Source organism: Pseudopipra pipra, chromosome 3, assembly GCF_036250125.1.
Source record: "Pseudopipra pipra isolate bDixPip1 chromosome 3, bDixPip1.hap1, whole genome shotgun sequence".
NCBI lineage: Eukaryota > Metazoa > Chordata > Aves > Passeriformes > Pipridae > Pseudopipra > Pseudopipra pipra.
Window position 1 is genome coordinate 40,477,754 of NC_087551.1, and position 12,618 is coordinate 40,490,371.

At 41.4% G+C, this 12,618-nt stretch overlaps 2 protein-coding genes across 5 annotated transcripts in view; one reads left to right on the forward strand and one right to left on the reverse strand.

Annotated features, from left to right (window-relative positions):
• Positions 1 to 3,213, forward strand: part of TARBP1 (TAR (HIV-1) RNA binding protein 1) — a 34,795-nt gene extending 31,582 nt beyond the window's left edge. For all 3 annotated transcript variants that reach the window (XM_064648780.1, XM_064648782.1, XM_064648781.1), the window contains 3 exons: positions 228 to 352; positions 1,440 to 1,576; positions 2,834 to 3,213. In XM_064648780.1, coding sequence (XP_064504850.1) covers positions 228 to 352; positions 1,440 to 1,576; positions 2,834 to 2,999 — 428 coding nt within the window. In that variant the 3' untranslated portion in view covers positions 3,000 to 3,213. The remainder of the gene's footprint in view (positions 1 to 227; positions 353 to 1,439; positions 1,577 to 2,833) is intronic.
• Positions 3,214 to 3,867: 654 nt separating this feature from the next.
• LOC135411350 (cytochrome c oxidase assembly factor 6 homolog) lies at positions 3,868 to 5,882 on the reverse strand. 2 transcript variants are annotated; one of them, XM_064648802.1, is made up of 3 exons: positions 5,771 to 5,882; positions 5,404 to 5,560; positions 3,868 to 4,246 (listed from the first exon to the last, which is right to left on the reverse strand). In XM_064648802.1, exons 2-3 carry the CDS (start codon positions 5,545 to 5,547, stop codon positions 4,151 to 4,153), a joined length of 240 nt encoding a protein of 79 aa, XP_064504872.1. In that variant the 5' UTR covers positions 5,548 to 5,560; positions 5,771 to 5,882; the 3' UTR covers positions 3,868 to 4,150. The 2 variants fall into 2 exon arrangements, with proteins under 2 accessions (XP_064504872.1, XP_064504873.1); XM_064648803.1 differs by having other exon boundaries at positions 5,775 to 5,820.
• Positions 5,883 to 12,618: the final 6,736 nt, after the last annotated feature.

The following is a 12,618-nucleotide window of genomic DNA, read 5'->3' on the forward strand; positions in this document are numbered from 1 at the left end:
CATAGTGCTTTTTCTAATTTTTATCTTTCTGCTAAGTTACAAAACATTTTTTTTTTCTGGTTTTTTATATGGAACAAGGTGTGGCTTGGAACAGACCTGAAACTGATAAAAATAAATGACTAAAGTAACATTGCACTTTTGCATTCTTTGTCATTTTCACCTACTAAAGCATTCTGGCTTGGTGTTTATTTTCTACACAAAAATTACTTTATGTCTTGGTTTTGTAGGTTTATGTCGTACAAGTGAAATATTTGGGGCATCTGCATTAGTTGTCGGCAGTCTTCATTATGTACAAGATAAGCAGTTCCAGCATCTTAGTGTTTCTGCAGAGCAGTGGCTCCCCCTTGTTGAGGTGAGTGGAAACATTTTAATCGTTAAAAAGTGTACTGAACATCTTCAGTTGTCAGATGCATAGTGCAGAGTCTTACATTTTATCTTGAAAAAATGAACTTTTTATTTAACGGAAGCACCCATTGTTATCTCTAACACTTAATCTTGCGTGTTTTGGTGTAAGCTGTGGGTCAACCTCATAAAAAAAAAAGAATTTTAAAAATACTTTCAGTTTCTTATTGCTGTGGAAAACTGATTATGTGAGCTGTCATTGTTACATCTTATTCTGTTTTATAGTGGTGTGTCGGAATTTAATGTTCATTTATAAAAGTCGAACAACAGTTTATTTATTTTGCTTCGTCCATTGCTTCTGGTAACTTCATTGTGATTTTCTGAGTTTGCCTGAAGTTAACTTGTGCCAACTTTTAGAACTATTATCTGGTTATCAGTTTTTCCAGGTCAGCTCTAAGTCATCTGAAACACTCACTGGAAATTTTTGATTTTTTTTTTTTCCCCATGGTGTTTATTTTCAGAACAAGATAGCTGTAGTGTGTTTTGCCTAAAACAGAGTGCCGATGGATACATTGTCATGCCTGATCTCTGTACAGAAGTGTACTCATGATAGAGCTGATGTTGCATGAAGAAATTGGCATTTTAATACAAATAAGCAGTTTAGAGAGTAGGATGTAGATAACTAAGAAATTCTTCGCTTTGAGCTATCCCAAGTTGCAGTTCAGGCCTATAAGGCAACTCAGTTTCAGCATTGGCTTGTTCTGTTGTATTGGGAAGTAATTTCAGGTTAAATAACAACTGTCTCTGTGCCAGAGTGATTCTTTTACATTCAGATAAAAGGCTTGTAGCTGTCAGAAGCCTAGAAGAGCCTTTCTTCATTGTATTGGTGGGGTACATTTTTGTGGCATTACTAACCTTTTGTGTTATTGCTGAAGAGTTTATAAAATGTTGAGCTGGGTATACGGACAGAGTCTGCGGGGATAAAAGTCAATGATCTTAAAAACTGTCCAAGTAAATTGTTTTTTACAGTAACTTCAGAAGTTTACAAAAGGTGTTATTTAAATATTTTTGTATTTCTCTCTACTTTTAATGGGCAGGTGAAACCATGTCAGCTTGTTGATTATTTACAGCAGAAGAAAACAGAAGGCTACACTATTATTGGTGTGGAGCAGACAGCTAAAAGTTTTGATCTTACAGAATATTGCTTCCCAGAGAAGTCACTATTATTGCTGGGGTAAGAACACATGCTTTTTTTGTAAATCTACCTTTTGCAGTCCACCCCTTCTTCTAGTCAGAGTTTGGTCATATGAAAACCAAGTGACAATGGTAAAGGTGTTTTTAGAATGGGAAGTGATTATGGAAAGAGTAGAGCTTGGCGTTATGTGCTAAGGAGTAGGAGGTATTGACATCTACTCCTGAATGATCCTTCTCCTCATACTTAATAACCTGTCCATACACTGTAACTCCTTTTTATTATGGGTGAAGGTAGCAACAGCATGGATTGTATTTTTCCAGGTGTGACAGAGATATCATCTGTTCAGTTTAGTTATATGGGGCCCTGTATGTGTAGGCCGTGGTGAGCTCAGCAAGGAGTGAAGCCTGTTTGCTCTGCTTAACTTGGTGAGGAGGGCTGGAGTAAAGGGCGAGTGTGCATAGCTGGGAGATGCTTTAAAAGTTAAGGATTGAGCACAAGATGAAGTTTTTGCGGTACAAGCAGAGGATGGGACAACAAGCAAATGGTGTCTATAAGCAGACAAACCTCAGATGTGATACAAAGGGGGAGGCTACTTAAAGAAATCCACGGTAAAGCACCTACAAGTCAGAAAGCTACTGGCATTGCAGGGCTTCTGAGTGAGACCAGGAGGAAGGGCCTGCCTATTCCTTTTAGGACAGTGTGAGCAGAAATACCTTTTTTCCAACTTTTTTATGTGTAGCTTGTCTTCAAAATGGAGTTCTCATAGTCACTTTGTTCTCTTTTAATTAACAACGTAGTTTTAATTACTGGTAACCTCTAGTATCTTCTGATGTTCTCAGTTCTGAAAAGGTAAAGCTTCCAGTTCAAGGCTTCAAATGAGTTTTCGACATTCCTTTATGCCAAATGTAAAGTTAGCAGGTGAGCTTGCCTGCTGTGCCAGCAGCTTCATGCCCTGGTCCTTTCATCTATAGCTGATCATTTTGCTATATATGGAGTTTAAAAATAAAAGCAGAGTCTTTATGTTGGGTGTTCAGCTATTGCTGGACCAGTGAACTGAAAATTGAGTGCACCACCAGTTTTCCTACCTCAAAGCTTAGTCAGGCCTCCCTATGTTTTCTTTGTACTTGTAATGTATTACTGCTTTTAAAAAAATCATTTGTTGTCATCAGTTACACTTGTAGGTAGATGCACTGTATTTGTCAAAGGGTATTTGGATGCTGCTGTGACATTTGTATTTTCTGCTTTCTGGAACACTTGTGCTTTCTCTGATACAAGTTACTGTTTCTTCTTTACTAGAAACGAACATGAGGGAATCCCAGCAAACCTGATTCACCATCTGGATGTCTGTGTGGAAATTCCTCAGCAGGGTATTATTCGATCACTCAATGTTCACGTAAGCGGAGCTCTGCTGATCTGGGAGTACACAAGGCAACAAGTGATCAAGCAAAAACAACAAAAATAACTGCCAAGAGTCTCGTGCCTTATAGTACAGCTAGGTGGCTTCCTATGGTGCTACGACATGAAATTCTGAATAGATGAGATACAAACTCAGGGTGAATGAGGATTCTTAACTTTTGCATGTTTTGTTTTCTGTAGTGTTCAGGGTGACTTTTAAATGCCTTAATACTTTACCTCCTTAAATTGTTGCATTGGAAATAAATACTATTTATATTGCATGTGGCGTGTGTGTTTTCTCTACTGTTAGAACATCAGTGCAGTACTGTGAACAATCCCACACTCAAAACCACAGGATTTTTACTGCAGTTACTTCAGTTATAGTGACTATGCTTTAAATTGAAGTGGTGCCTTTAGCCAAAGTATTAATGATTCCAGCATCTAGATCTACTAGATTATATAATTTTTGGAAGGTAACTTCACTTACATAATTACATTAAATGGTGCCCCTTGTTTAAATGCCTTCCACAGTCAAGTTTATTAATCCTACTGTAAACTCTCTGTATCTTTAAATGGAACTGCATCAGTAAGGTAATCAAATTATACAAAAGACCATAATATGAGAATCATGATAAATAAACTGACATACTTCTAGCAGAGATACTGATTGAAAACTTATCACTAATGTAAAAATTCCTACTGCTTATAAAAAGTAAGCATACTCAAAATAGGTAGATTACATATCATATGCACAGGATGCATTAGGTCTTCTGATGACCACTGTTATATAAAGCAATGTCTGACTTAAACTGTATTTTAAAATACTTTGAAATACTTGGTAAATGACAAATACAAATTGCATTATACCACCACCTCCCTTTGACAAGACATGAAAGTTGGAATGGACTTTTTTTTTTAAGGAAAACCCGGCTCACTTACTGAAAAAGAATTTTATTTTCTCCTTAGAATATATACATTGCAGTATTAAACAATTATTTGCGTGAAAGAATTTTAATAATTATACATTCAAACCCTTAGATTTGTGAACAGCCCTGCACCATAAGCTGTACACAACCATCTTTCAGCAGACATATGAGACCTGGCAACAAGAACAGCAGTCTGCATTTCAGGGAGACAGTCTTGCACTCAGGTAGCTCCTGTTGCTTTCTCTTGCTTCTTCTTTCTATGGGTACTTGATTTATTATGAAAGCAGAGTACCTAAGACTTTCCAGCAGCTTCTGGAGGAATATACCCTTCCGTTTCAAGCTTTTTTTTATATTTTAAGAAGTCTCTTCTTTTGTCAAAATGTTTAACCTGTTTAAAAAGAGAAAAGATGTCCATCAGAAGAAACTAGCAGAGGAAGGGGTTTATGTATCACAAGACGACTATGGAATTATCAGTGAATTGATAATAGAGGATTTTACTACAGTAGTTAGGAGTTTCTTCCTCTGTTGAAATAAAAGACTAAAGAATGGCATGTTTGGTTTTTGGTTTGTGGGGGCTTTTGGACCCTTTTGGAAGTGAACTTCATTTTTCTGAAGTTCATGATCTAGTAAAAGCAGCCTATTGCTTTGCTCTTTTCACTGCTATCAACAAAGATTATTTGTGATGCAAAGGTAAGTCCAGCAGCTTTTCTGTGGCATCGCAGACCACGTAACCTCTGAATTCATTGCCTACAGCCACTGATGTGCATGGTGCAAAGCACTGCTGATGAGACTGCCATCACCAGAGATGAAGTACAGCAGAAGCGCAGTGTTTGAAGTACAAGTCAGTGCAGCAACTGTGAAGGTACTTGGTTTTAACTGACTTCAGTGCACTAGCTGCAACGGGAACTGTTCAGCCCCTCAGACGCTATTGTTACGAAAGGGCAAGGCCTATTAAAAAAAAAAGGGTTATAACTTGAGCTAAAGAAACTAAAAAGCACAACATGAGTGAGTTACATGTAGGCAGGTGGCTTACTGTGACGTTACGCTGCATGAAAAAGGGTATTTTTATGCACAAGATGCCAGTCTCAAGATGCCACACAACTGTAGGCACTGCGTGTCAGCTACCTTCCATACTGGCCTCTCTTCTTTAGTAATAGTAATTTACGGGCACTTCTACAAGCTTTCAAGTATCTTTCAAAACTTTTTTTCCTAATTAAACAATGAAGTTTGTTTAACTGTGTATTTATCTGAAAATCTGAGATCTTATTTTCCTTTCCCTTTGTACTATATACTGCTGCTCACAGTTCCCGGGCCAGTCAGTGGTCCATTCAGGAGCTTTCATTTCCCAACAAGGCAAACCAATTTACGCCCGGCAAGGGTGCAGGCTTATCCATGGGAAAGCGTAAGGCTGCCCACGCTCTGCACTCCTCGAAGCTGGAGCTGCCATCCTTAACAAGGCAGCTGTGACTCCGTGTCGCTGCTGTTACAGACTGGCAAGGACACGCTCTGTTCGTCCAGCCTTAGGCAGCTTCAGGCGGTGCTCACCCACTGCGGCGGGCAGCGCGACTCGAAGGCCCGGCGCAGCTTCTCGCACTTGGCGGCGTCATCCCCGTGGCTGTCCAGGCACTGCCAGAACTCGTCCCGGGCCCCCCAGCACGCCGTCCTCTCCTCCCTGGTCGGCGCCGCCATCCTCGCTGCCCACCTGGACACGACACACGGCGGGTGTCCCAGCACGCCTCGCCCCCGGCGCCTCCCCGCGCCTCGCCGCTCCCATGGCGGGGCGCCGGCGCTGCCCCGCCCGCGGCCGCAGGGCAGCGGGGGAAGCGGTGCCGCCGCCGGAGGGAGAGCCCCGCGCCCGCCCCACACGCACTCGCCCGCCCCACACTCACTCGCCCGCCCCACACTCACTCACCCACCCGCGAAGGTCACGCTCCGGAAGCGGTCCCGGCCCTTCCCCCCGGCGCGATGGGCGGGCGGGCCCCGTGTCCCGGTGTCCCGCCTTGCCGGGCGGGGCTGCGGCCGCGGCGGGGATGGGGCCGTGGGAGCTGCTGTCACCCTGCGCTCTGCGGCGGACCTCTCGTCCCGGGTCCGACAGGGACGCAAAAGATATTTGGAAGTATCACTTTCCTGGGATGCTTTTCTGTGCTTAATTTCTTTCCGGTATTATCCTCTGTTTTCTAGCACACAATAAACAACCGTTTTTCTTCTAATGAATTCTGTGCGGTGCCTTAGTGGATAATTTGTTCAAAGAAATGAAGTCTCTCTGCTTGCTTTCTGAGACATAGGAAAGCTAGTTGGATAATATCGTTGCGTAAAATGTTTGGGGCCAGGACCGGTTTACATTTGGTGTTTATAAAACCCTAGGAGTTGGAACTCAAGTAAACAGTAATGACACGCAGTCTGAACTGCTTCAGGTTTGCTAATTCAATGAATTAGGAAAAAAAATCTGAGAGCACTTACGGCGCTGTAAATTTCTTACAGTTTAAATACCAAAACAGTAAGGTAGTGACTGGATGGAAGGCTGATAATGATAGCATGTACACATCATGCATTTTTGACAATTTACCTTACAGGATGATTCTCTCCTGAGAGTTGGTCCATTGATTTCATTCAGTACGCTTCTTACACAAATTACTCTGGAAAGGTTTCTCGGAATGGACTCAGTTGCTGAGTCGAGATGATAATAAAAAAACTAGTTTACCCCGGTGGAAGAAAAATGTACCTATAGTCATGGATAGTAAAACAACAGCAGAAGCCTGGGGGTGGTCAGGTGGGCACCTGGTGGCCTCAGCCCAGCAGCAGCCTCAGGTCCAAACATACAGTGCTGGTATAGAGCATCAGGGAGCAAACTCTGTTTCGTTATTTCATCTGGGATTTGGTGGCATTTCCTTCTGGCAGCCTGTAAGCCAAAGAATTGGTAGTTTCCTTTTAAGCATCAGCCTCCTGGATATGTGGAGCAGTTTTGAAAGCCATGGTGCCTGTTCCCATAGTAATGCTGTGCAGTTTTGGGAAGGGTGATATTTTGGCAGCTGGGAAGGGCCTGACTCTGGGAGTTGCTGAGCCCCTGGCAGCTCCCAGACTGCCTGTCAGCTTTACAGGGAGTTTTTCCTGACAGGTCCACGACCATCCGGCAGCTTTACTAGTAGTTTGCCGATAGCCGATGCTCTGTCTGGTGTGTGAGGCAGCCCATTCGAGGAGTGGGTGTAGCTGTCGACCTCCCTTGAGCTGCATTTCTTCCTCAGTGTGTGATCATGGTACTGGCTGCTGGTGGAGGGCATCCTTTCCTGGTTCTCCTTGCAGGTGGCTCACTCCTCTTGATATATGAAAGCTATTTTAAGAGAAGGCCAAGGATTTGAACTTCTTCAGCAGAGCTCCCTTGTAAACCAGCCAGATCTGGAGGGAATTTTGTTGTCAAAATTCCTAACCAACCTCTTGGAAGGGATACTTTTTTTTGAGAAATGTTAATCTGACTGCTGCTGTAAGATGTATGGTATATAACACTGTTCATGCTCTCTTCCCTGGCCATTTGCTTAACCGTGTTCTGTTTGCTGCACTATGGTAGGTAAGAGATGCAAGAAATACAGCCATTTAATTTCTAATAGAACAAGGGTTTTAAGGTGATTGGAAGTTACTGCAAAAATAGAATTTCTGTTATGTTTTTATGTTGAAAAGAATTAATATTGAAGTAAATTTATATTACAGCTTACTTAGGACCCTTTTCAAAATCCCTTTTCAGGATTTTGTGAAGCAAGCTTTTACAGGCATGAATATTGAAAAGAAAATTAATATTAAATCTCAAGACTGAATCATGTGATAATGGAATATAATAGTAGGAAATGTCAGTTGTGGTTTAGATTTCAAAATTTATGGTGCGTATAAAGTTGTTTAGTTACTGCATTCACAAAACAGAAGGGATAATATAATTATATATAATTAATCACAAAGCCCAAATAGCACATCTGGGATATTTGTGATAAATAGTTTATTCTTTAATGACCTGTGGCCTGGGAAGTACTCACTGGAGACAATCGTAAGTAACTCTGTGTAATGGATATTATGGGAATTTAGTGATCTGGTTTTAGAAAGTGTATGAATAGAAAAATACACAGATTTATCTAATACATTTTTAATGGCATTATTTCCATTTGGTTAAACTGCCATCAAAAGGAGGTGGGGTTTTTTTGTTGTTAATTAGCCAATTCTAACTATTTATCTTTAGTCTTTTACTTTTGGTAAATGAGCCCAAGAAGTAATGAATGGGATATTTATCATAACTAGGCAGAGGCTAATGTTCTAGAAAGAAGAGAGGCTGAAAAAATTCCAGATTTGTTAGGTGTGCTAGTTGCCGCAGTTGAAGCTTTTGAATTATATTTCCATTTAGCAGTTAGTGAGATAGATGTTAAAGAAATAGATGCCTGTTTCCCACTGAAACTCTTGCCAGAAATGCAGTTAAAGTGAATCATGTGGAATTTATACAGTGGTTCAGCTCGTAGATTCTTTTGTGCCTGTCCTTGCTAATTGTGAAATGACGCTGTGTGTGCTTTGCCTTCCAGTAATGTCTAACAGATCACTCCTCACCTACAGCCTTACTTCCTTACTTACCCCATATTTAATTGAAATTTACCCAGCAGATTTTTGATTGGCAACCCTGATGATTTCTCCTTTCACTTTGGAAGCAATTAGCACAGGTTTCCCTACCAATCCTTGATGTACTGTAGCTGTGTTCAGCTTTGTGCTTATACCAGGAGCTCAGCTGATTTGTTTTTCTTTTATTGAAATAGTCTAATAGTCCATAATAGATGTTCAAGGAACTGGATTTAAAAATGAGTTCTTTAAGCAATATAGCCTTGTGTATAACTATTTATTTTGCTGCAAATAATAACAAAGACTTACCTAAGGTAGTGTGGGACATTTTCTTCTGTTACGGAACACCAAGGGTTTTTTTTAAACAAAACTTTTAAAATATGTAGTTCAAGAGAACCATAAGTTAAGATTCTTTCCCTCTTTCCCTCTTTCTCCTTCCTCCTTTCCTTCTCAAATGTCCATTAGGGATGTAACTCTGACTCCTTTGGCATTACAGTGTTCCTTGCTATGCTTGGTGAAAAAAAATAATTTTAAAAAAGCAAAATCATCACAGCGATTGATTGTACCTAGTTTTATTATTAAAAAGGGAGTAAATTAAGCAAAGAAGCCCCATGAAGTGCACACAATAATCACCTCTAGATTGGAAACATTTAAGAAATATATGCTGTACTTTGTATGGCCTTATGCAAAGCACTCCTCTTCATTATTTCATAAAGACTTCACTCTGAGTTTTACTTTTGTGAGTTTCTTTTTAACAATAACATGCTGAAACTTCAGATGAGTTAGCAAAAATTTATGTGTATGTTTGAATAAAGAAGGAGAAGTGTACAATGAGAAAGAAAATGGTAGCTTTTGTTTGGTGGTCTTAGCAAATAAATTTTCTAAATCCTTAAGAAAATGTGAATATTCATGTGATTTTGTTCTTTTTTTTTTTTTCTTTTTTTTTTTTTTTAATTTTAACTAAATGTGTGCTGGTGGTTTTACCTTGATTTCTTCAAAATGCTTACTTTGCTGGGTGTTGTGACGAGTATCCTCACACTAGGGAGTGCCAGTGTGACATGAACATAGAGGATGAAGTACTTGCCTTGGGACACTGGGGGAGGGACAGAGGAAGAGACTACTCCAGCTTTCTGTGGTAGCTTTATGTGTGTCAGTGGGCTGCATGTGTGCGATCATCAGGTAGTGCAGGAGGGGATTTGACTAGGAGGTAAGCCATCTGTGCAGGCTGGTATGGAGACAGAGGAGAAAGAATGGTGGTTTTCACCTTCTCCAGACTGCTTAGTGATTTGAAGCCTGCTGAGCAAAGGCTTGCTTGTTTTTTTTGACTTCTCATGGACATCGGTGGAGTACTGTGTGGAGTGCAGTCTGAAAATCACTAGACTACCTAGAGGAGTGGTGATCATGATGATGAAAAAGCTCAACAACTGGAGTTTTAGGATTCTTTTAAGGTGAAGTAATTTACATTAATAATAGGCACTTGTTTTTCATGACAGAGTTCCATTTTTGTTCAATTGCTAGGAAGGAAGAAAACAGAAAACGGAGCATTTTGGGAAAACAGGTGATGGTGGGAATACTGACCTCACTGGAGTCTGGGTTTTAATCTTGATTATAGGATTTTTAAAAAATCCCGTAAGGATCTTTTAAGTGTCTGGGTCAGTTGGGGGATGTGCAGAACTTGGAGTTTGGTGTAAATATTCCGTGGAAGTTAGCCAAGGCAGCTCTTCCTAAGCAAAGGCAAAGTCTCAGTCTTTCAGTAGTCTTGTCCTTTCATGTTAAAAGTATTCTGAAGGATAGATGGCTTACTGCAGACTTGTCTTGGCCCTTTTTTTGAGAGAGATTAGGAAGCACTGCACTTAGATTTTCTAATGATGCTTTTTACCAAATAAATGAAGCTACTGTGGATGACAAGAGGTTTTCTTGTGGATTAATAACTGGTTAGTGAGGCAAGAAACAGCAGGAATAAATTATTGCTGTTCAAAAGGAGAGAGATTACCAAAGGAGCTGTGCAATCTAAAGACTGGTCAAAAAAACCCATTTACTGATCATACTTTTTTACTGTTTCAAGAGAGTGAAGAGTTACCACTGAGAGAGGATCTGTCACTGTCATGTAGCCAAGCAGCAAAATAGCTGGTGGCATTCAGCATTAATAGACATGAGGTAAAGGACATGGTAAAAAAGTCTAAGATACATGGTGAGGGGCTCTAAGTTTACTGTTGTCACTCATCAGAAAAATTCTCAATGTGCAAATATAAAGATCCCTCTACTAGGGTTTCAGCTATGGAAATCCATTCAGAATTTTGTGTTCACTGCACAGGGAATCCTTTGCTTTTCAGTGTGTTTTCAGGCCCGCAGGCACAGTAGCAGACAGGCTTTTGACCAGAAATGGTGTCACCCTGGTGATGTTGCCTTCTCTATAGGGTGAAGATAATGTCTCTATTAACTCTGACTAACTCAATATTGCACTAGCTTTGTTATGGAGTACTTTGGAGAACTGGGGATGAGTGACTTGTCCCTCATCCCAGCTCACAGGAGACATTAATTCATCCCCAGAACATGGTGAGCTACAGGTCCTGCTAGTGTCTACCATTAGCTCCCAAAACAGTTAAGCTACATGTTGTTTTCAGTGTCTTCTGTTTATCTGTTGGTTATTGTGGTTGGATTTCTGCCTTTCATGGATATTTTCTGAAGACTACTGATATGAATACAACCATTCTAGACAGAAGAACAGGAGAAACTTTTTCAAATGAGCCCATCTCTGCCCCATGGGCTGACGAGAGGCTCATGCAGCCACTGCGGAGAGCTGCAATAAAAAATATGATGTAAGTAGCAGCAGGAGAGAACGATAGACAACAGACCAAAGAAAGAGAAACACCAGGGAGGAGGAGAACTTCTGTGCCTGCTTCAGACTCCTCACTGCTGTATTGTGCAGCAGTGAAAGTTGGCAGCTGCAATGAGATCTGGTGATGCTGTTTACTTTCCTGAGATTTTTTTTCCAACTTGCTCTTTTAACAAGCCCACTGGATTATTACTAGTTTTCCCCTTTGCTGGAGGAGCTAAAGACAATTTGAGAGCTAAGATGGGGTGGAAAGTTGCCAGTCCAGGTCAGCCTTTAAACAAGGTGCACATTGGTGCTCTGTGAGGGCAGGAGCCACACTTCAGCTTCAAAGACACCAGGCAGGGACCTGCAGTTCTGCCCCAGTAGGAGGTTCGAGGTGGCTATGGGTGGGCTAAAGGTGCTGGTTCCAGTCTTGTATTGCTCTCTGCTGCAGAGAGCAGCGTGGGGTCCACACAGGCCAGCAGGGTCTCCGACTCCCAGGGTGCTGCAGAGATTGCACCCAGTGCTTTTGGCCTAAGAGGGCAAGCAGGAGAGCCTGCTACAACTCAGCCGTCCTCTCCAAGGCACTGAATTTGTCCTGAGAGTCCTTTAGCATTCTGAGATCAGAAGCATTCAATCTTGCCTTCACCTGAAGGGCAGCCCAGTTACATCTAATGCCTTTGCAGAAGGGTTTGCTTTCTGGCTTGTCCTTCTGATGAGGGCCAACCTCAGAGAGGTTTGGGAAGGATTGTGAGGTTCTTTGAGGATGACAAAATGATATATCCAAAGTGGAGTAAAGTTGAATCTGAGAGCTTTGAGATCAAGTCTCTATGTGTGCCCTTCAAAGCAGTTATTAGAATTGTCCCAACTGAATGGCACAGTTGTTGTGAGCAGCTTCCCACAGCCTCAGATTTGCTTGTGCGTGTAATCTCTGTTAGCAAGTCTTTAGTGTCGGGTCATCAAGTGATATGTAGGGGATAAACATACAGCCTGGACTAGGGCCTAATTATTAATGTACAAATTCATGTCCCGCGCATAGCACCTAAATACCTGTTAGCATATGCATGTATGGGTGGTCACTAATGCATTTAAAGGAAGGTCATCTTTTCCTTTAGTCTGCTTCGGCTGGACATGTATTTCCTGACTAATGCCTAACAGCATCCCTCCAGATGGATTTGTCCAGGTAGTCTAGAGAAGACTTTGTTGTCAAGGACAGACTGGCTACCAGTGCATTGAGCTGCAGCCTTGGTTATTTTGATGATCGTGTCTCTCCCTTCTGATCACTTTGGCTAAATACTACCCACAGTCAAACTGCAGTAAAGGTGCAATCAAGAGAAGGAAACGGATAGCACTGACCGAGG

Coding starts and splice junctions, on each gene's coding strand:
- LOC135411350 (XM_064648802.1), bottom strand. CDS start 5,547: ATGGCGGCGCCGACCAGGGAGGAGAGGACGGCGTGCTGGGGGGCCCGG. Junction 4,247..5,403: donor CGCGCTGCCCGCCGCAGTGG/GTGAGCACCGCC, acceptor CTTTTTAAACAG/GTTAAACATTTTGACAAAAG.